The 22,598-nt window shown below is 49.1% G+C and overlaps 7 protein-coding genes across 7 annotated transcripts; 1 reads left to right on the top strand and 6 right to left on the bottom strand.

The window, feature by feature from the left end:
- Nucleotides 1-382: 382 nt before the first annotated feature.
- Nucleotides 383-2,809, bottom strand: EPUS_03208 (uncharacterized protein; the record flags this gene model as incomplete). Its single annotated transcript, XM_007789638.1, has 5 exons — nucleotides 383-1,767; nucleotides 1,831-2,185; nucleotides 2,251-2,317; nucleotides 2,379-2,481; nucleotides 2,527-2,809. The coding sequence occupies 5 exons, from the start codon at nucleotides 2,807-2,809 to the stop codon at nucleotides 383-385; spliced, it is 2,193 nt and encodes a 730-aa protein (XP_007787828.1).
- A 1,158-nt stretch (nucleotides 2,810-3,967) lies between these two features.
- EPUS_03207 (uncharacterized protein) lies at nucleotides 3,968-4,752 on the bottom strand (the record flags this gene model as incomplete). The annotated part of the gene is made up of 3 exons (XM_007789637.1): nucleotides 3,968-4,499; nucleotides 4,554-4,660; nucleotides 4,720-4,752. The coding sequence occupies 3 exons, from the start codon at nucleotides 4,750-4,752 to the stop codon at nucleotides 3,968-3,970; spliced, it is 672 nt and encodes a 223-aa protein (XP_007787827.1).
- Nucleotides 4,753-8,682: 3,930 nt separating this feature from the next.
- EPUS_03206 (Protein pns1) lies at nucleotides 8,683-10,303 on the bottom strand (the record flags this gene model as incomplete). The annotated part of the gene is made up of 2 exons (XM_007789636.1): nucleotides 8,683-10,038; nucleotides 10,094-10,303. The coding sequence occupies 2 exons, from the start codon at nucleotides 10,301-10,303 to the stop codon at nucleotides 8,683-8,685; spliced, it is 1,566 nt and encodes a 521-aa protein (XP_007787826.1).
- A 1,148-nt stretch (nucleotides 10,304-11,451) lies between these two features.
- EPUS_03205 (uncharacterized protein) lies at nucleotides 11,452-12,233 on the bottom strand (the record flags this gene model as incomplete). Its single annotated transcript, XM_007789635.1, has 2 exons — nucleotides 11,452-11,883; nucleotides 11,940-12,233. The coding sequence occupies 2 exons, from the start codon at nucleotides 12,231-12,233 to the stop codon at nucleotides 11,452-11,454; spliced, it is 726 nt and encodes a 241-aa protein (XP_007787825.1).
- Nucleotides 12,234-12,746: 513 nt separating this feature from the next.
- On the top strand, nucleotides 12,747-13,745 carry EPUS_03204 (uncharacterized protein; the record flags this gene model as incomplete). The annotated part of the gene is made up of 2 exons (XM_007789634.1): nucleotides 12,747-12,851; nucleotides 12,957-13,745. 2 exons carry the CDS (start codon nucleotides 12,747-12,749, stop codon nucleotides 13,743-13,745), a joined length of 894 nt encoding a protein of 297 aa, XP_007787824.1.
- A 151-nt stretch (nucleotides 13,746-13,896) lies between these two features.
- Nucleotides 13,897-14,214, bottom strand: EPUS_03203 (uncharacterized protein; the record flags this gene model as incomplete). Its single annotated transcript, XM_007789633.1, has 1 exon — nucleotides 13,897-14,214. The coding sequence occupies one exon, from the start codon at nucleotides 14,212-14,214 to the stop codon at nucleotides 13,897-13,899; it is 318 nt and encodes a 105-aa protein (XP_007787823.1).
- Nucleotides 14,215-15,378: 1,164 nt separating this feature from the next.
- EPUS_03202 (uncharacterized protein) lies at nucleotides 15,379-19,236 on the bottom strand (the record flags this gene model as incomplete). Its single annotated transcript, XM_007789632.1, has 6 exons — nucleotides 15,379-15,471; nucleotides 15,528-17,045; nucleotides 17,093-17,688; nucleotides 17,737-17,799; nucleotides 18,484-18,821; nucleotides 18,917-19,236. 6 exons carry the CDS (start codon nucleotides 19,234-19,236, stop codon nucleotides 15,379-15,381), a joined length of 2,928 nt encoding a protein of 975 aa, XP_007787822.1.
- Between the last annotated feature and the right edge of the window lie 3,362 nt (nucleotides 19,237-22,598).

Genomic DNA, 22,598 nt, shown 5'->3' with positions numbered 1-22,598 from the left:
ACCGCACAGATGGGTTCAAGGGACTGGACAGCATATTTCAACAGCATAAAAAGCCTCCCCATCCCCGATCGTCAGGGGTGGAGTGTTTGAGTAGCTTGCATACTGGGCAACGACATCCAGAATGTTGGGTTTGGATGGAGGCCGAAATCAGACACTGATTAAAGACCTTCAATATTCGATTAAGGACCGAGTTTTGTAAGACCTGAATCTAGGGGGTCTTCGCCTAGCTGAACATCGTATATGAGTGCCATAATGCCAAAAGCGCTCCATCTATACCACAACACGAACAGCACGTTTAAATATAATATATTCTCCCTGCTATAGACCAAATGCTTAGTCCACGAGGAACCCAATGTCTAGAAGGCTGGTGCTGTACAGGCATCTAGGCCGCAGGAGCCATCACCGGCCACATGGCCGGCAGTCCCACACTGCTGGCAGCGCTCTCCAGGAAAAGACGAGTTGGTTTCGGAACGAGATGGCTTGGGAACAAGCGAAGCTCTGTCAGCATTAAGCTGATATTCTGACACGAAGCGCGCTCGCTCCCTTCCAGAGCCTTCTCCATCCCCTTTTGTACCGCTTCGTCAGCCAGGCAGTCCACGACGAACGGTCTTCCGTACTCCCAGGTCGAAAGAGCAGCTAGACCAAACCATCCTTCGCCGCGTACCTGCTGAGATGGCCCATGGATGGTCAGGAAAGAAATCGGAGATGCGATGTCGTCGGCACTGCCCAATGCCTGGCGAACCGCACCCTCATCGAGTGCAGGCTGGCCTCGAGTGGAGTGTCGTAAGGTGCGACAGACTTCGACTACAAGTCGACCAACCTCAGTTTTGATATCTCCGTCGCCAGTTCGGCGAAATAGATTCAGCGCGGCAAGAAGGCCACTCTGCTCCGGGTTTCGCTCGAGAAGTTGGCTGTTTGTGCGCGATCCTCCATTTGCAGCTATGCCGACACCGATAGCAGACACGTGCTTCGGGAAACCAATTATGGCTTTCCGCATAACTGAGACAGCTTCGCGCTGCACCATAGGTTGAACGTCAAAGTCATTGACGAATCGTAGGAGCTCAGAGATGATGCCACCATCAACAATGGCAACCTTGTTCTCGGGCGGGATAGCAAGTCTGTCTAGAAGCGCCAGGGCTGGAAACACCGTTGTGGAGTCCTCTCGCTGTCGCAAGATCAGACCAATAGCAAGATGAACCTTTCTATGTTGAACGAGAAACAGAGCAAAGTCTGTAGATTTAGTCAGGTTTGCAAGGACAACGCAAGCTGAAGTAGCTGGGATCACCCCGACTGACACCTTGGTCTGCCGCATGTTCGATACATTGCCAAGCGCATCGATGCAGCTGCTGACGAGCCTCGGACATTCACTGACCTTTGCGTACCTTGCAGCAAATTCAGCTAGTGCGGATACATCATATATGGTTTTGAACAAGGACTGCCGAACCATTGTCATTGCCCTTGGTACTTTATGGCCAGCGGCGTTATGTTCCGATGCGGTACTTTCCCAGCTGGGAACCTCGAGAAAAGTGCTGACTAAGTCCTCCCGGATGAGCTCTTGTTGCATCTCTTCTTGTGACAGAAGTATTGCAATAGCTCTCGTAACGTCGCAATTGCATTCGGGATGAGACATGGCAAGTCTCCGTCCAGATCCTGTCAAAAGCTCTGAAAGGAAATCCTGCGGTCGAAGATCAGGTTTGATCAATCGTGTTCCGCGCGGTATGATGTTCTTGACACTCCCTGTGGGCGGTATGTGGTACTGGCCCGACGCTGCGCACAAGTCTCAGCCTGCTGGGCGTGGTTGAAAGAGCGTAATTGACCTACTAGACCAACTTGCCTTTTCAAGGAGCTCTGCGACCATTTCCTTCCAACTTCCATCTGTGACAGCGTCCGCCAGGCCCAGCAAATCTTTAATGGTACTTGCATGACGACGTCCATCTTCTATCTCACCGGCAAGCAGACTCATCCCATTCAAATCATCACATTCCCGGATAGATCTCAAAGACAGCTGTATGCAGGCTATCGTGGACATATCGCTATCATCTTCATTGGCAGACTCAGCAGCCGCGCCGGCTTCGGGCTCCGATTCGGCACATATGTTCCATAAAGCGGTCGTAACAGTATCTGGCCACAGTTTCAAGTTCGCACACCTGAGCAACAATTCAAGGCCACCACATTCAAGCACGACCTGTTTATTTGCGTCTTGTGCTGATCAGACATATCCGTGGCAAGACGTGGAGTGTGTTCACTTACCGTTGTCAGCACAGCAGTTTGATATGAGACGAAGTGCATGATAGCCAGCGTGTCCGAGATGTCTAACCTTACGTGGATGCAACGTCCTAACAGCAACTTGGAGGATGGACTCGGATTCAAACGCCAACCATTGTTCATGGCTGTAACCATAGGACTCGTGTTTGGGGTTCGGCGGCCAACCAGCATGTTTCGATCGCGATTTACGTTTACCAAGGTCATATCTCCACTCCGCTGCAATACATCAGCCAAAGTCAGTGGTCTGAGAGTCCCACCCACGCTTCCTGCTGGCATCTGCGAGGATATTGAAGGCTTCCGAAAGGTAATCCGATTTCAGTATCCGAGCTTCGTCGAGACAAGTAGCAAGACGATGAAACACGATCGCACAAGATTCGTCATTCAAGCGCGTCCTTGCCAGGTCATCGACGAACTGGGTGCTTTGTATGCCCTGGAGGATTGCCAGGGACTCTTTGAAGCGCTGGGAAGTGCCTTCAATCTCTTCCAGAACTGGAAGCAATTGGTCGAGGATACTTAGCAGGGAAACAGATATTTCTGATGCCATAACCATGAAGATTCACACAGCTAACTGAAAAAACGCAATACTAGAGATGTAGATGGAGAATATGAGCCTGTCAGTTTCAATCAGACGTATTCTGGCGAAGCCATTCACATTGGCCCGACCACCGCATGGGGCAGGATCGATCTGCCCGCAATAGCTGGAGATCTATCAGCATGGTCCATTACCTTTTCGCTATGGAAGTGGCGAAAGAGATAGGAACAAGCGCTGAAGAATTGTGCAAAGGGGAAGAACCGGTTACGCAGATTCAGAGGAACGTACGGAGTAGCACCACTGATCTAGATATGTACGGCCACCGTAGCGGCATCTCGTGCAATCTCCATTGCTCCGGTTATGTAAAACACTCTCATGACACCTAGTCCACACAAAATCACAAACAGCGCTGATTTGGGATAACATCTTGTGCTGCAGTCTCTCGTCCCTAGAATGACGCGAGCTTCGCAGACAATTTCTTTTATACTCCTCGCCTCCTCGGTAAGCCAATTGCGTCCCCTGCGTCGCTGTGAGACTGCTTTGCCCTGCTCTCGCCTTGCAGCTTGTGCTATCACCTCAAGAATCTGGGCTCTGGGACCTGCTGGGCCATGCAATGGATCCCCTCGACGCCAATTTGCGATCATCCAGCGCTGGACTGTCTAAACTAACCGCGTTACCCATCGGCAGATCTACCTTTTCCTCGCTCTTCCACTACTGAGCGATCCTCACTCCCTTCCTTCGAGATTCCTTGAGAGTATCAGCATACCCGTGGTTTCGGCGCTGCGGTCGACCAAAGTACCCTCCATACTTCCCCTCCGAATCCAAAACGAGATCGTTCCATACCTACCTTTTTGGGCGCTGATTACACTCGCTTCGTACTTGCTGGGAAGATTGGGATTGGGTGTGATGCGTTTCAAGGATTGTGAGAGCGCGTACACCGAGCTGACAGCACACATCGAGAAGGCGAAGAAGAATCTTGACTCAAGGAACGTTGGTTGGTCTTGAGATGTCTGGCTCTGGACGAGGCTGTCAAGTGCAGATGTGATTATGGGTCTTCTTAAATTGAAGGTCTAAGCTCTTCATTGCAACGAGATATTCTACTCTCTAACCCTATGAGTTGCTTCGTTCACTCTTCGTCCAGCTTTCCCCCTCCCTCGTTATACTCATTCATCACGTTGTGGCTGTCCTTTGAGACTCCCCATCCGATATGCCAGCAGTGGTGATCGCCCTGATACCGTGTGTCTGGGCGTCCTTGTCGTGCTGATCGATATTTTGGGCCTCCCAGGGGTAGCAGATCCATACATCTTCAGTCTCCATTGCGGAAATATACGTTTTCCCGTTCTCCATGTCCTCAGGTAAACGGCCTTTCTTCGGCTTTACCTTGTTATGCAGCACGAAGATGTAGAAGTTTGTCTTTTCTGTTCGGCCCGTTTGCTTCCGGGCGGTCTCGACGTCTTTCTCCAGCTCCCGGACAGCGTATTCAAGAGTGGTTCTGGTGTCGTCGACCTCGTCGACAATCAAGATGTTTTTACCAATGAGAGAATTCATCTGCAAGGAAGATAGATCAAGCCATTGCGTCCTAGTAACCTTGGTGCCCGGCTCCTCAGCAGCATCCGCGCTATCCGAAGACAGGCTTTCGTAAAGCGACAAGCCTATAGCTTGGATGGGAATGTTTGGAGCTCCATCCCTTTTCAAGAACGACCTGTGATCACACCAACGTAAACTTCTACATGTAGGATAACGGACATAACCATACCTTAGAATCCGAGCAGGTACATAGCCACCACCCCCAATAGCAATCATCAAATTTGGTTTGAATGTATCCAGAATTTCTTTCGATCTCTTTTGACACAATTTGTGAACCTATATGAATCGTCCTAGGTTAATGCTGCAGCGGGACAGATTATAAAATGTGAACATACTTCATTGTAGGTGATGTATGCCTTCTTGACCATTTTGCGGATGTGGTACGTGAGATGGATTGATTGCCGTTTAGTTTAATGGCAGGTCAATCTTGTTCTTCGTAGATCTTCGCTGATCATTTACCTGACCGTGCTATTTAAGATTTTGTTCCCCAGGCCCAAATTCAATAATTTAATTCACTGCCCTACAAGGCCCTCCGGCCTAACTAGTTACTGCACATTCATCATTATCAATGCCAACTACCACCGTATCACCTTGTTGTATCTAGCAATGAACATTTTGGCACGAGGTGGCACCGAGACTATTACACTTCGCTTATCTAACATAGCAGAAGGTGATCACAGGCTCCCTGCACTCGCCCTACGTTGTTCTTGATGATGCCTTCGATTTCAATTGCTTACGTAGTAAGCCCACAGCCAAGAACAGCAGTCCTGCAGAAGCATGCCCCAACCGAGGTTTGAGGCTCCAACAGTAAGAAAACCGAGCCTGGTTACATATCGCCTTCTGTCATCGCTGTGAGGCCTTGGCACTTGGCACTACATTCTGTGTATATATTTCATCTTTTGCAGGATCTATCCTAGACTCCCAAGCATCACATATCTGGCATATTATACCATTCAGCTCCACATCGCTACAGTGATGCTTGGCGTGTTTCTGGGACCGAAGGACCTTTCCTGTCTGTGTCGTGGGCCTCCCTATTCCAATCTAGACACTCTAACTTTGTATATAGACGGTCATTCAGTTGAAAGCTTCCGTCAGTTATATGGTATAGAAGCACGTTCTTTTTGACTAAGCTCAAGCTGCTCCAGACACGATGAGATACCAGCGCTCCACATTTCCGCCACCCAACACATTCTAATGCCCAGTATAAATATTCTCGTTTCGCAGCATGCCAAGAAGGATGGGCCATATATCATCTGCAGAAGGCACAATCATCAGTGGCTCGGCTGGTCGCCGAGACAGCGTCATTGGTGATGAAATGATCCCCCAGCTGCAGTTAGTATTGGTGACGAGGCCTCCAGTGGTACACTTCGCGTTAGAGAATACTACTGCATCGGGACCCGCATCCACGAAGCACGCCGCGGCTGTTTGTTGAAACGCGTGCAGAAAATCTTGCCACGCAAAAATTGGGCATAGACTATGATCTGACGTACGGGGAGCTTGCTTCATTTGTTGTACACGTCTCTATACATAAGATGGTTGATTTTCAAAGGACATCAGGCCCACACCTTCCATTGCCTGATATACCAATCGGGCGAAGAGCTCCTTCACACAGGGCAGACATGTCTTGCCATGGCACGCGAAGGGAAAGTCGAGCCGGCTGGTCATATAACCTCTCAATGGATATCTCAAACGTCCCAAGCCGACCCTGCCACGTCTCAGCGGTAGAAGCATCTGCGTCCAGACCCCATTTTGATGGACAGAAGCATACTGGTGGATCACCAAGTGCTTCAGGAGATGTGGTATTTCGCTCGCGTCATGATCGATGTGTACCCAGACTTTCTGCCGCACTCCTCGATGCAATTCCTTGCCAGCAATGGTAACGCAAGAACCTTTGGGACAAAGTATCATCACGAAAGCAAGGATCCATGCTTGACCCGACAGCCCTTGAAGTGGTGGTTGTGCCATCTCGCAGTGAACTGCTGATGCAACGGAGCAAGTCAACCAGCTGCGTTCTGCGAAGCGTATCTAAAAGATGAGGAGATAGGGCCCCTCTACCTAACTCGAAGAAAAGCAGTCGGATCGCAGCGAATTGTTCGGCTAGCATCGTTGGCATATCCAGAATTGCAATCTTACTAGCAACGATCTTATAGGCCTACGCCAGCTGACCTGGACTTGATCTGCGGCTTTGTGACGGTAATAGCTGACCAGAAAGTGTGTTCAGCATTGTTCCACAGTCATTCTCAGTTCCCAGACTCGTCAAGCAAAGTATTATAAGAGAAATAGCGTGTCCGCCTGCGGTTGGGGAGAGAAACGGACGACCATCCCCTTTCCGCCAACCAACCAAACTACCCACTTTGTCCAGGACCCTTGAAGAGCATCGCTGCAGAACTTGAGGCACGCGATCTACATGAGGACCCAAGACGGGAAACATGGATCCCAGCTGTTCGAGTTGCTGCATGGCCGTCGGCTGTACATCGTCAGCCGAGCAAGCCCCAATTATCGCCTGCACAGGACCTAAGCCAGCTATCGCCGTTGTATCGGCACCAGCTTGCCAGGTTATTCCACCAGAAGACATCTCTGATTGCCAGCAAAGGTAAGACCTGGCGTTTAGGATATCAGGAGAAAGCCATAAATGTAGCAAGCAAAATGGACTAGGAGACACGGCACTGGCCCCATGTGATAGCTGTGGTAGGTACCCACGAACAACATATGTGTGCGGTGTGCCATCACTGTGCACCTGAAAATCTGTGTAATTTGCTGTTTCTGCATATATGGGAATATTATAACAACCTGTGGCTAAAGATATCAGTGGCCTATCTGGGAGCTAGGATACGAGTTGAGCACCAATGAAACTACTAACGTAGTGCTTTGGGCCTACAGTAACATCTCAGCCCATAGTCATATCCGCAGCAGCTGCCTTTTCGCAATGTGTGGCTAGTGTTCAAGCTCAGCATGTTTGGTTGCCCTTCGTCATTTCGAGACGCACTGCCGTGATCACAGGCCGAACGTGCTCACCTGCATTAAAGTATCGAGTGAGTTTGCAGCACCAACGCCTCCAACACCCATATGATTCGAGGGCTATAGCTTGCATCAGGCAGCACGGCCATCGAAGGAATGCACAGTCTTGCCTTTTGGACTTGTCAGGCAAGCGGAAGACCATCTCTCGCATGTCCACCTTGAAATAGGCAGGCTAAAGGCCTGAGCACTACCGGGCATTCCTCATCAGGCAGCTGACTGATTTTGCGGAGAGTTGTACAAGATCTCATCTCCAATGGAGACATGATGCAATCACTTGTTCAGCATGGTGCAACCTACAGCTGGTTGCCGACGAGGCTCTACTCGCAAATAACAACCCGTAGATGCTAACATCCTCTACTGTCTGACAAGAGCCAGCACGACCGCTAAAACATAGGATGACGATCCTCCACCTCATGACCACCCCCTTGCATACCAGTAACGCTATACTACCAAAACCCAAGCACAGCCATCACCATTAGTCCTATCATCACCCTATCGCTGCAGACCTGACCCAACACCGCCCTTCCAAAAAAGCGCCGCCCTCGATGACGGGATCTGGTTACCGCCCGGGACAGAAGTCGGCATCGCATTCTGGCTCATCTACCACAGCAAATTCATCTAGGGCGCCAACTTCAGTATCATTTGGCTGGAGCTGTGAGACGGGGATGGCGAGGAGCAGGTGTGGGAGGTGAATGCATTTTAAATTTGCTGTTTGGGTACGGGAGGTTTAAGGGTCTGTGCCATAATATAGTGTTGATGGAGTTGCTGAAGGCGATTGTCGACTTTGTCAGGAGGCGGGGTGTTGTCTTGGGCATCTGTTTAGGCTGTGTAGGAGGCACAGGGAGCCGAAATCACGAAGGCTTTTCTTTGAAATTGCAATCGTAGGAGACTCCGCTGCGTAGAATGTCCCCCTCCGGGAGAAATAGAAATAGAGAATCACGAACAACCCCTACGAGGGCAACACGACTCTGGCGGTGGAAGGTGAATTTTATTTCTCGAAATCGTGCTTCATCTAGAAAAGGTGCGATCATGTGGCCATAGATGTATCGAAATGAATGATCTGCAAGGACTAAAAGATTAATACTTCGAATTATTGCTTTGATAGATATTAATGATACCTGTTACGAGTCGACGGTTGACTTTACGAGCCAATCCCTAGTCTTATCGGTGTTGTAGATAATGGCTTTACAGTAGTAGTAGAAGAGAAGCTCATAATCGTAACCTGTGCGCTTCTAATCTTCTTCCTGCCCTTGCCTCCTTTCCATATGTACCGCCCACAACTATGCATGAATTGCATTCTGTATGTGCGGGTAGACTCGGACCAAGTTTGCATAAAGATCAGGGTGCTCTTTGACCAGGACCTCCGGGTCCCAACTCATAGCAACGAAGAGTGTGTCAATCCCACTAGCGATCGGCGTTAGGAAGATCTGGCAGACTTGTAGGCCGATCAGGAATGCGAATGCCATGATGACAGGAGTGAACGTCCTTCCGTCGTTATATGCGGGGTTGGTGAACTCCAGGTACAGGTACGAAAGCAATGTGCAGAGATAAGCTACGAACAGACTTCCCATGGTCAAGACAGGTCCAGTCAGGCAGTCATTAATCAACAAATCAATCCCTCGATCTTTCATCATCTTCCACGTATCCTTAGCAGCAGGGATGTATGGCTTGCCGTAAAGAGCAATGTGGCTGAAAGCGTATCGATTGAAAAGTGTGACTGCCCAATCGAGGAGGCCAATAATGCAGCTGAGACAGCAGAACATGATGCTGCCAATGATGTTGCCGTCTTGAGCACTCTGGTGTTGCGCAATGCTGCAAGCCTGGCGGAGCATGTTGATGATTGCGACGATCAGCGATCCAAAAGCAATACTGCCAAATGAATATGTGGTCGCACGCTTGAATGCACCTCGAGTAGAGCCGCTGGGCATACCTCCGGGCTTTCCTGCGCAGAAATACCAACTTCCGTAGACACCGGCGACGGTAGTATGAATCGTGTTCTTGATCCACTCGGTGACCCAGTAGCCAGCAAAAGTGACGAAGACCACGAGCCCAATGACTTTGGCGGTCGAGCAGGAACCAGAGCGGCTGCAGGCGGGATTCGCGGTTGACCCAGCATTGCCAGGTTCGTATGCCACATAAATAGCCACCAAAGTCACAGAGAACCAGGCCGCAAAAGCGATGGAGACAACGCCACCAAGTAGGCTGGTCATGAAGACTCCGCGATGGCGTTTCGCAACGTCCATACAAGTCTGAAGCATGACAACACTGAAGGGAATCCGGGGTATCCAGCTGATAAAGAACAAGATAGCGAAAACGGAGAAGATCAGAAAGACGATACCGGCTCCCCATTGTTTGCGATAGAGGTAATAGATCGCAGTCCCCAGTGCCAGAACGCAGTTGAGGAAGCCAGTGATCCAGATAAACTGTTTCGTAAAAGCACGTGCTGCCATGAAATACGCCAGTGATACGAAGAACGCCAATATTAGCACGAACACGAAGAGGATTAGGGTATTGGTGTTGAGAGAGAAGTCATTTGCGCCGCTGTAAATACCGCCGCCAGAAAAGGAATGATGGGTCGAATACGAGTGTAAGGTGAGGCCTGAGACCGCAACAAAGCCCAGGAAGATGAGGATGAGCTGGACAGGATGAGTGTTAGCATCTAGACGAATCAATTGACGTTTCGGAGCTTACCAGAATACCAGCCCACAAATCGTTCAGCTTGGGCTTTTGGACCTTGAAGGTCTGCTCAAAGCTCTGTTTATTGTCCTGCGACATGTGAAAGTCCTGACCATATGTTGGCGGCGCATAGCCCGACTTCATCCCTTGGGCTTGTTGTGGTTGATAGCCAGACTGAGGCAGGTTGTTGTAGTAGCCAGCTGCCTCTCCCTGAAGTTGCGCCATAGTGAAGGCGCTTCTTCTGGCTTACTAGAAGTCAAGGTGATGTTGTTGAATCAGAAAGGAGGGAGCAAGAAAAGCACGCGGTGATGTGGAGCTAGTGATGCGCGACAGCATTCAAGATTTGCTGGACATGGGTAGCACAAGTTGAACATAGAGGGATACTTGAAGTAAAGTCGACCACCAGTATCCCACTGGCCCATTGGGACTTGGGTCGAGCATTGGCTGCATAGTGACGTGCATAGAGAATACTCACTTACGTAGTATGTAGCCACAAATTGCAGGTCGTTCTTGGTGAGAGATCAATCACTCGAGGAGTAAAGTTGTATTGATCTGATCCAGTCTTGGCCTATGTAATTTAATGCTTGTCTAAAGCTTGTTATTCCAGTCAATCTCGATCGAGACATGACTTACTGATCATCACAATCATATATATAATGACAGTTATGGTTTGAATAAGTAGCACACCTGTTCAGGGATATGTCTCTCGAGGGTATGTCTTGATTGTGCCTATATGACCGTCTCACACACGCCCTTCTCTACCAGTTCTGTCATGCTGATGCAATCACTTTCAGTTTTCTCACCATTCTAAGTGTTCAAGGCTGCTTCAAATATTCTGCGTCACGAACTTCCCCGACCCTATCTGAAAGAAAGACTTTCGTGTCCAAGTGTGCCTAGGGCTCTAAGCTATAGGCAACTCACAAGGACGACGCGGGGAATCATGCGAAACTGTGCATGATATGGCTTGCTAATTCTCCAACACCTTTCGCAGCCAACAGATGACACATGGAATCTTCGGTTCTGTGTCTCATTTAGTCGATTGATAAGAGTCATCCGGTGGATGCTCTGATCGACTGATCTGCGTCATACAGCTGCACAGCGTTCTTCCTTCTACACCGAGAGTAGACCTTTCCGTGCATCACGAACATGTGAAGTTAGAAGTGCACCCAAATCAGGGTACGCTGCTACGGACAGCCATCAATTGTCGTCCGGCATGCCCCTTGAGGAAATTTGGAAGCTAGTGCCTGAGCAATCATTATTCACCTCCCTCGCATTTCGATATGCTCTTTCGAGCATACAGGATGAAGTTTCGACTGTGAGAATCACGTCGAGGCCGACTGGCGACAATATCGAAAGCAGATCCATAGCATGGCCTACGACTCTCGCCATTGAACGCCAAACATCTTTGCAACGGCTTTTTTGGGGCTCTTCTCGTCTGCGTTTTCCAGGTATACGGTCGGGTGCCCCTTCACATTCAAGCTCAAATACTTGTATTGCAAGTCCTCGTCTCCCTTTCCCTTCGTCATATGCAGACTCACTACACCAGCGTCTTTTGGGCCTTCTACATGAAAATGCATTTTGAAATGAGTGACTCCTAGTTTGTCGACCTCCACAGAATGAGCCAATGGCCGCGCTCTGGCCCACTTGTTCGACGTTGGTTCTCCGTAAGCTCTAATCTCTTTTGCTGGTCCAAGGAGTTCCGTACAGCGCGAGTCTGCTTTGACTCGATCCACAGCGTGATTGAATTGGCGGGTCTTGCTATCAGCAGCAAAAAGTTCTTGATAGAGGAAATAGATGACCGTCAACTGCAGCAGCCTTGTCAGCAAGAACACTGGAAATGAAAAAACATATAATTCCGTACTGTTCCCACGGCTCCTGCTACCACCAACGCCAGATTGAATGATTGTTGCGTAGACCGGGCTGCTTTTTCTCTAGTACTCAGATCAGACCATTTGTATCTTCCGTCATCAGTTGTGACCGTCACCGCCCTTCGAGGTGTGTTCGTCGAAGAGGATGTGCTTGCCCCAGGACTGCTTTGCGTAGCATAGCCTCGATGTGCAGTCTTTGTGGAAGATTGTGCCGTCGGTGTGATTTGGACTAGAGTTTTGAGTCGAGCACGGCAGGCTAGTTGAAATGCTCGTGCTACCGCAGCCATGTTTGAGCTTGACTAACCAGCAGAAGATCGTGGAGAGCGATCAAAAGCCGCCAGCTTCAGTGCGGGGAGACAATAGGGCCATCCTTGGCGGGTAAGATGAAAGACGCCGATCAGATTGCACGGTCTGTCGTGGGTATGGTAGGTAGTGTCTTATCCTGGACACCAAGCTCGATACATGGGGGTATTAGAGCTATATCATTACCCAATGCTCTGCCGTGCCGTGTGACACTGACAGGGCATTGTTCCCAGCTTTTCCGTCACCACCGCGTAGTAGCTGACAACGTCTTATGCTCTGCATAAGCAGGTGGACACCTAGCCTCACACATTAAGTTCCATTTCGTTCCTTATTTCATACATCTCGTTTCCCCCTCCGTGATTATTCACCCATCAGAGCAGACTCGCCCATTGTGTCTTTGATATTGCCTCGAGATTGCTGTTGGCGCCATCATGGGTATTATGTCCCTTTCTCCAGAAATATTCTGCAGTAGTGGGACATAGTCCCCTTGCCCATAAATGAATCGATATACTGATGAATCTACGGAGCTAGATAGTTTGATCAACTCAGTGAGAAATGCGATACCCCGGGAGGCAGACGAGAATGCCTATTATTTGGTCATCGTTAGTCTTCTACTCCGCTGCCCTGAATATCAGTCCTCAATAGATGTGCTTTCTATTTCCGATGTCTGATATTCATTCCCCTGTACCATCCTAACCCTGCATCAGGCAGCTGTCATAGTCGCATCGAACAATCCAGCAGAAATCGGGTCATTCTATCGCCATCTCGCAGACCACGTTTTCGATGGCGACGCTGAAAAAGCTGCCAAAGCCTCCTCGGAGATACGAGACGTCCTCATGAAGTCCTGGACCTTGATTGGTATCCCGCCTGTTATCACAGCTATTCCCGCACTTATCAAGGAGGATGACAAATCATTCATTGGAGAAAGCGTGCTGAGTGAGAAATGGTATGTTCTCTCCTACTCACCCAGACTTTCAGCGCACAGCGAGGTCCTCCGCGTGGGATGCGTTATTGAGACTACGATTAGGGTAAACCCTGCGAGCATTGAGCATGGCGGACCAATATCAGAGCGAGGCATGGCAATGATGCTCAGACTCTATGGTACAACGCTTCTTCCTAAGATCTTCGACACCTGGGGCAGTTTTCGATCGGATGTCGTATTCCTCGAGGCCTCCATCATCTATGGGCTCCACCTGGCCGACCATTCTGTACTCACAGAAATACAGTCAGAATGTATCATAGTGGCCTTGATGCTCTGTACTGGATTTGGCGCGCCATCACTCTGGCATTTGCGAGGGCTGTGCCGACTCCTGGGTGCAAGAGGGAACACTGTAGCAGAGAACAAGGAAGTAGTCGATAGGGTACAACGTTTCGAGGATGCTATTAAGGCGTGTGTCAGCTACTACAAAATGGAAGACAAAGCTAAGCTTGCTAAGTGGCCAGCTGTAGCGGATGTGGAAAAGGAGCTTGGTGGATTCGGTAATGACGAATTCTAGCCAGCTCGATCAGACAGAATTTCATGAGTAGCTTGAGGACTCAGAGCAATTCTGCCGACGCCAAAATACCCTATTCCGCACAAGACTGCTGCGAATCCTGGTGCTCACTCAAAACCTCTGAGCCACCTTTCGACACTTCCTCCTCCCCTTTTCACCCAGCAACCGCAACCGTTCCTGCATCTTCTCCCAGCTCGTCGCAGCTTCCTCGTTCCCACTCCCGTTTCTCTTCTCCATCCACTTCTTCTTGTTTTGCAGCTGAGAGGAAGGTACAAGCTTCTTCCTCTCCAAAACAACTTGCACTGTATGCTGCACTTCTCGCAACACTTCCAATATCCTCATCTGTCTCCGTTCCATTATCCACGTCCTCTGAGAAGCATGTCATCTTTCTCTTCTCCTTTCGCCTACAATTACTGGTTGACTTTGGCGAAGTGCTGCGGGAGGCCTCCTTGACATCTCTCTCTAGTCTCATCTTGTCAATGCCAGCGAGTATAGTGAGGAGGTGGAACTCTGACGCATCGAGGGTGCTGGCACTATTCTCACTGATGCTGCTGTTGCTGTTGCTGCTCTTGTTACTCTCGCTAAAAACGTTTCTGATATTCTTGGCGCTATTTTTCTATAATCTGCTCATCTTTATGCTGCTTCTGCTGCTGCCGGATGAGGAGGACGTCGAAGAAAAACCACAAAGGCAGGAGGCCAATTGCAGCAGCCAGTGCGGCGGATGGAGCTCTAGCAAACCTAGGGTTGTGTTGATTGTGTGGCGTTGTGGAGGACGCTACACTATGATGATGCCGACTTGATGTGATATTGAGGGTGGTGTGTTGTAAGTTTCAGGAGGATTTTACAGTGAGAAGATATCACAGTGCCAAAGATGTCTGAAAGTGAAAGGTGTTTGAAAATGGAGAAGCGGTCACAATCCGCTCCTAAACCCAGATACTTATATTCTTTGAACTCTCTGTCCTTGTAAGGACCTTTACCAGCCTAAGCACCACTCACCCCTAGCGTAGTACTCCAAACTAGCAATACAGTCACAATGTGCTAAGGTTCGCTCCCTAAATCTCCACCACAACCAATCAGAACTTAATGCTTGATCCGAACGTATCGTACATAATCTCCCACTTAGTAACCGGACCCAAGTTACGCTGGTTAAGAAAATATGCCTTGCCCAAAAGGGGCAGAGTAGTCACAAATCTGTACACTCGGTTTTCTCCACAAAACGATGGGGGACCCAACTTACCTGAATTTAGGAAAGGGTGGGTATCGGCAGCAAACAGATAGTCGATTAGCTCTACAGATATGTGCTCTTACTGCGGTTACAACGGTACGAGGAAAAGACCTTACAGTGGATCTGGTCGGTTCAGGTGTGATTTCCTTACGGAAAGGAGCGTGAAAGCAGGGGCCAGGAAAGAAGCCGTTACCGATCTTGAGCACATCTTTAACAATCCAGTGATGGTTGGTACAAGATTCCTGGAGAGGAACCGAGACTCGCGGGTAGCAGGATGATGGTTCGAAGGAGCGAAGCTTGGGGCTGGGCCTGCATTGGTGCCTGAAGACATACACGGAAGAAGATGTGATGAGCCATAACGATGCCGCGCATATTAATACAGGACATGGCTTGCGCTCTTGCATGGCATGTCTATGTCGACAAGCCACGCTTCTCCGATTCCGAAAAGAAGATAACCATCCTCCACAACTTCTTGACCAGCACTTCGGCTTCTTCATCCAACGCCTATAGAAATGAAAATGTCAGCAAGAATTCGGAATGTATGGAATTACAAGACTCACCCCTTCCAGCTGCTCCACCAGCTGCTGCGGCCCACCTCTCCCTCGCAGGTGTGACTCCACAACATCCACCAACATCTGTTCCTGAACCCCCAAATACTCCATGATCTTCTTCTCCACAAACGGTCTAAGCTGTTCAGTGATAACAGCGTCATCCACAAAGTCCCATTTGACTTCCCAATCCCATAAACCATCTTTATCTGTTGGAATATCTTGAGCAAGCTGTCTGGCAGCCTGGGCTCGTTCTTCCTCACTAAGGCCTGCCGTTTCTGCTGCGCTGTCGAATTGGATAGGAATAAGTGTCCTTTTGTCTCTGCTATCATCCTCTTCTTCATCTTCGAGAAGACCTTCAACTTCGAAGGCTGTCCGACGAGGTTGGGTTGCTGTCTGTGCTTTCTGTGCAGCTGCACCAAGGCTAAGCTTGAATCTCTGCGGCTCACGAGCGGGCATTTTACTCTCCATCTCGTCGGCTTGACGGTTGAGGAAGTCGTCAGCCATGGCACCAGCCCGTTCCCGTTGTTGATAGTCACGTGCGAGATCCCTGTTCTCAGCTTCTCGGTCGGCGTCATCCAGAGCAGCTTCTCTGCTCCGAAAGGCGGCTCGGTTTCTGATCCACGTACCCCGATCAAGGTAGTATTCTTCTACTTTGCGAGTCGCTTCCATATCATCGTTCCACTCTTTCAGTCGGGTAGCCATGGCCTCTTTTTCCTTGTCGGTCTTACCATCTTCTTCCCTGTCACGATTTTTTTCTCGCTCTACAGCTGCTGTTCTTGATCGTTCTCTATTCAGCCACCTTCGTTCTTGGTCGAGATATTGCTTTTCGAGCTCGGCATCTTTCTTAGCTTTCCTCCTCCGCTCGAGTTCTTCATCGCTAGCTTCGCTATCTTCATCTTCGTGATTGATCCATCCGGTTGCCGCACCGTTAATACCAGTACCGTTGACAAAAGCGACTCCTTTCTGGTAGTCACGAGGTATCTGTTGGCCAAAGGCTTTCGGACCTGAGGGTGCGTTCAGAGGACGCTCCCTTGGACCGACAGGAATGCCATTAGCACCGCCAGCAGGACCACTTGGTGCAGCCACAGGAGGGGACGCCAGCCTGCTCGGTCGAGGCCCATTGAGACTCCGTGTTCTTTCCAATGCTTCGAGCTCTTCTTCTCTCTTCAAACGCTCCAGATCCCTCCGTACACTTCTATCTCGAAAGGCTGTGATTTCCTTTGCCACTGTCTCGCGCATTTCGGCAGGTATATCTGAGAGCTCATCATCGACGGTGATAGGAATCGTAACAATTTCGGCATTCGATCCATCCGGTAGTACATTTTCCATGTTGAAGTCTCCATCTCGGTCAATGCCTGACATTTCATCCTTTTGGGTGGGCACTGATGGGTGTTGAAGATCAGACAAAACGGCTTGAAGAGCGTTTCGGGCATGATCCAACCGCATTTGAGTCTGAGCAGTATCTGGCCCTCCTCTAGAGTCTTCCCATTGTTGTAGATAGTTCAATGAGTTGTCGTCAACAACGACCTGAAGCACGGTTAGCCAAGGTCGGTCGCTCAATGAGCCAGACTGACTAGTAGTTTTGACTTCTCAATGTCCTCTTCATCCTCCGACTTCACTTCCTTTGGTAAATGTCTTCTCATGGGTACCTCAACGTCTCTTAGTACTTCAACGGCTGTACTGAGACTTTCGGGGTCTTCGTACTCTGCAAATCCAAACTTGCATGCTTTGTTGTCTGCATCCGTCGCGCGTGTCCATCTATGTAGGTTTCCAGCTGCCCTTAATATCCGCTCAATGCCTTCGTCACCTCCTGCTCCCTCTGTAATACCACCCACAAAGACCGTGCGTATGATTTCTTCTTTTGAAGGCGGTACAAGCTGTACCATAGGTTCTCGGCCCATCGGTCGCGAGTCTTGATTTGGACCAGAACCTAACCCTGCTCTCCGACCTCCTCTATCTCGGTCATCACGTCCACCCAAGATGTCAGAAGGTTTCGATGGTCCGGAAGTACCTAGTCGAATGACCGGGGCAGAGAAGTTGATGTTAGGCATATTGGCAGGCATTTGGAAATTTGGAGGGAACCCGCCGAGGGCGCCAGGTTGTTGCGAATTCGCCTGTTGCATACCTGGAGGCGCAGATGTTCCAGGAGCAGCCATCCCCGGAGGAAGTGCTAGAGAAGGTCAGCCACGATCGTATCATTCGATCGGGATTTCTCTACCAACGCCAGGTGGTGCGCCTTGGAAACTGCCATAATCTGGAGGCCGGCCATACGGTGAAGGTTCTTATCTTTCGTCAGTACTGCCATCATGCCTGCATTAAAATACTCACGTTGGTAAGAGTTATACATAATGTCCTACCAGTCTAAGCGACGCTGTGGTAGTGGTTGCGACCTTTTTTGAAGAGCAAACAAGGACAATAGCCACCAGCAATGCTAAAAGCTCGGATAGACGACTGATAACTTGCTGTAGTGAATGGGAGATAGCATAGAACCTGCCAGGTCTTGCACCAACAGGTAAGACAGTTACGTCAAGATGATCCAGACTGTTTCTCACAGAGCCCACAGCTGCTGGTCGTGTCAGCGAAATCTAGAAGGAAAAGCTTGGGACATCATAATCCCAGCCTACTAGGATATTAGTAATACCGGCTACCTACTATTATTAAACTGTGAAGTTAAGTAACTTAGGCACGCCAGATACACACAAGAATTACTAGTTCCGCCAATTCAGTGACATAAGAGATAACACTTTCTAGTTGATTAATTAAACTTGATGATAAATTTAATTTTAAGAATATTATTGATCCAAATCCAAAAGAGCTGCATGTCCAGTTCTCTCCGCCTGTAACATGTCACTTATGGCCCCATTCTTCAAATAACACCTCGTCGGATGATGATTTCCCGTCGTAAGCGTTCCATTATAACCCCAAAAAACTCCATCACAAATATCCCGCTTCGACACATTCCCACCTCCGGTACTCCCGTCAAAGCCTGCAAAGCCAGGAAGCTGATAGTTATACTGGGCGCAAGCTGTAACACAGTTTTCAATGGTACTAATGTTGTAGAGTTCTTGAAACATGTGGGGCTGGCTCCCGGCGCGGTCAGAATTGTAGAGGTCGGATAGACAATGAAGGGCGAACACGCTGGGTGTGGAATTTAGGATGTAGACGTCATTGGTGGCAGGGTTGAACGGTGTGAATTTTTGGGTGGATGGACAGGCGGTTTGAGTGGGACCAGATGTCAGGTCGAGAGGTAAGGTGTTGGTTGGGGTCAAGATGACGGTTGGGGTAGAAATTGGTTTGTTTTTGCTAAGCAGTTAAGAAGAGTTCGTTAGTTTAGGTTAAAAAGACTGCAATGATCAAACAAATTGTATGAACGAAAGAGACATTGAAATGGTACGTACCAACTTTCTTTTCTTGCAATCCCACCTCCTAGCCCTCCTCCAAACGCGCCGCCAAAGATGAAAGCGACCAGAACAATCAACAAAGTTGGGAACGGGATTCCACAGTGGCGCTTTCGCTGGGTACGTTTTTTTTGATCTGTCTCTGTTACATTGTCACTGTTGTTCGCAACAAAGACAGATGCATATCGGTGTTCAGTATTATTGGCCATCCTAGAAAAGAAGTTCCTATTATCAGGCTGCACGGCCTCAGGGCCGGTATCATACTCGCTGAAGCGAGGCACGAGTCCGGGTTGCTCTTGATTTAGTCGATTAGATGACATGTCAAGCTCGGAGTGTAGGTCGTAACAGAAGGCAAGATCTGAGAAATAATGTAATACCAAGAAAGAACGATAAGAGACTACTATTGAGATAGAAGAAAAGGGATAGAGAACTCCGTACATTATCAGCTGAAACATCCAATCTAACAACCAGGACCACTTGGCGGTTACCGCTGCTTGACGAGGCGGAGCTGGGGGCCGGCGCTTGAGGCCAAAATTCTTGATAGTTCTCATTGAGCACGGAGGTATGCCATCAAAGCAATCGACGCCAAGGCCCCGTCAGCGCTTTCGGCACAATCGACATTCCGCCCGCTGGAAATCCTCCCTGATCACCACGTCTATATCCTTTACAACATGTGATTCCAACATGAGCCTTTGTTCATCGGACCATCGTGGTGCTCTGGGCATCGACATTGCATCCGATGGGGACGCCTCCCACAGCGTCTGCACCTGGCTGCACTGGTAGAAAAGCCGGTGTATTTTGTAATGGTCCAGGAACCAACGCAGTCCTCGGACATTTGATGGAATGTGTTGTAGCTCGTCCTTAGAGCATCGCATAGCCGCTCGGACGAAGCACATTGTGAACTCGGCGTATCTGATCGCCTTGTCAACGTCGTTGCTCGGTGGAGGTCTATAGAACTGGATCGTATCCTGGGGTTGTGCCAGACCCTGGAATATTCCCAGATGAAAGGCATCTTAGGCACGTCTCTCTGCATCATATCAGCCAATGTAGGTATAGTGGTAGAGGTCTCGATAAGATCAGTGGAATTGCGTCGAAATCTTCCGCTTGGTGCAAAGTCAAAGCTCTGGGCCCAATTGCTTGCATAGTTCCACCTTTCGGGTCCCAAGTCTGGCATGATGGACTCCATGGCTATCTCAAAGTGTATACCTGCTTGAGCGACACGTTTCACCTCTCCTAAGGTGAAGTTCGGGTGTATGGAAATCTGAATAACAGTACCGAAAGAACAATCGACTTCTAGGGAATCATACTGGTCAATGAAATTCCAAACCTCCCTAACAGATTCTTGCCATAGTGATCCAGGGATCCTAGTCAGTGCTCCAGTGGAAATGTTGAAAATTGGCGAATAGAGGCGCACATACCCTAAAACGTCGGTAACTCACAACTGCTATTGCAATCCTCTGATATTCTTCAGATTGAAACAACGTACAAGCCACTGAGTCTGGACTATTCCCTTGGTTCCATGGATATACTTTCCACCTAAATGTATCCTCCCGTAACGAATGGTCTTGCTCACTGGCATACATCTGATACATTGGAGGGGATGCTTTATGGTTGAAATCCTGTGCAAGATTGGTACAAAGGCTCCCGCTGATCTTGTGCCTATTTCTTCATTGTCTTGGTCAACAATCGTGACTCTAAATTCAACACAAATCTTCATTATTGGACCGTGAGATCTAACACTTTTTGGAGACCCTGCTGTAGCGCGGCTTGCTGCAGATGTTGATGTTCGTGATTTGGTGGCTTGTGTCACAGATTCCAGTAAGCCCCATGGCTCCGTCGCAATCAGAGCAGCCTTTGTGCTTTTGCTGGCCTCTGTCTCCACCCAGGGATCGATATATGATTTAGCCAATGAGAGTGCAGACTGTTCTTTCGATTCGATGATCGCTCTCGACGACATTCCCTTACTAGCCTTGTTGCGTGCCTTCTGGTTTGGTTGAGCCTGCAGTCGATCCCGAGCCGCAAGAAGGCGTTGTTGGTGATCTAGACATGGGTCTACGGGTCGTTGCCAGTAGTCTACCTTTATTGTAAGGAGGCAGGTCGAGTGTTGGAAGACCATCCTGATCGCGTCCGTCTACTGTCTGAGTTTGCGCTCTGTTCAATGCTGTTGATCTATCCATTGGTTTCTTCTCGATGGAAATTTTGTTTCATCTCGACTTTCGAAGATCCGGGTTGCTGCTGGCTAGTACGAAATGGCTTTCTGGGCAGTCTGCGGTCGTCCAGAAGGGGTCGGAGCGTCTTCATGGGGAGCATCTTCACGCTAAATCTTAGGGCGAAATGGCGGCAGGTGGGTCAACCTGGCAAAGCTATCTGAGGGACCTTGTGAGCAGGCCTTTGTGTCCGAAGTTATTGAATGGGTCAGCGCTGGATGAAGTGATGTGCCCGAGGTGACAAAAGGGCCTTCTGAATGAGACCCTGTGTTCAATGTCACTAGTTAGAGGCCTCTGTGTCTCTGGATATTTCAAGCTCTTTCGTTACTGTCGCCATTGACAAGGCAAGTTAAACGGGCAACTAAAGTGAGCATATGAAAAACATGTTGAAGAGAAGGGAGAATATGTATCTTTCAATATCATCTAAAGTCGAAGAAGGGAAAGACGTAGAATGTATGGAAATCCTGACGCCGACACCATCACCGTAAACCTGGTAGCTTAGTATAGGGGTCAAGTCTGCTAGACAGAGAGCCCGTGGTTTCAGATCTGAGTCAGATATCGTGCGGCAACAGAAACTCAGATCTAACAGCTTTGCCAGACAAGATACCAGCGCGTTTGTGAAACCAGTACACGATTTTTTGCAGGCTGAGTATGTGCTGCTATTTCATTGATGTTTGTGTTTCGAGCACGAAAGCGGGTCTGTATCTCCAACTGCGGTGTCTTGATTGTTCAGCAAGCATTCTTCTCACTGTTCCAGGAATCTAGGTAGCGTATCAGCTCTTGATGTATTGGATCATCTGTGAAAGATGGTCTGATGTGGTCTCTGGAATGTTGATAGTGGAAGTCTCCACTGGTTCAAGTGGGTTTGAAAGCTGTGAGCACCAATACCGAGGCTAAACAAGGTAGTACTCGTGGCTGCCCCGTCTAGCAAGGATTTACTAACTAGTATGGAAGGGCGCCAGTCAAGTATCAGGGGGTGTCATTTGCTAAGACTGTTGAGGTGTTCTCACGCCCTTTTGTCTAGGAGTTCCTCGCCACTTCGTACGATAAGATATATGCAATGCGGGCTGGACAATGAACATCGATATCCGATCGCCACGATAGCTCAGGCGCGCAGATGCGTTGCTTCTTAAGCACCCATGTCCAGCTGCAAGACAATCCTCAAATTATCGTGCAGTGGAGACGTTCGAGGAACTCCTCCTCTTCAAACCGAGGCGAACCGCAATCGATACTGATTTATCCTGGCTGCTACTGATCAGGATGCGGAGATTAACCATGTGGCTTTAGCTTTGGTCTTCTTATCTCTTTCCCGGACCTGCATTGATGACGTGTGGACTATGAGAGATAGCAATGTACCAGATATTTGCGACATTTATTGTACCCTTTCTTCCCTCCAGTGCTCTTGACCCGGGCATGCTTCCTACGTTTCGAACATCGGTCTTTCTTTGTTCAGTCACTTTGTTGCATTAGTCCTC

The sequence above is a fragment of the Endocarpon pusillum genome, assembly GCF_000464535.1.
Source record: "Endocarpon pusillum Z07020 unplaced genomic scaffold scaffold1275, whole genome shotgun sequence".
NCBI classification, from domain to species: Eukaryota; Fungi; Ascomycota; class Eurotiomycetes; order Verrucariales; family Verrucariaceae; genus Endocarpon; species Endocarpon pusillum.
Note: the sequence above shows the minus strand (reverse complement) of the source record. Positions and strands in the feature narration are given on the sequence as shown.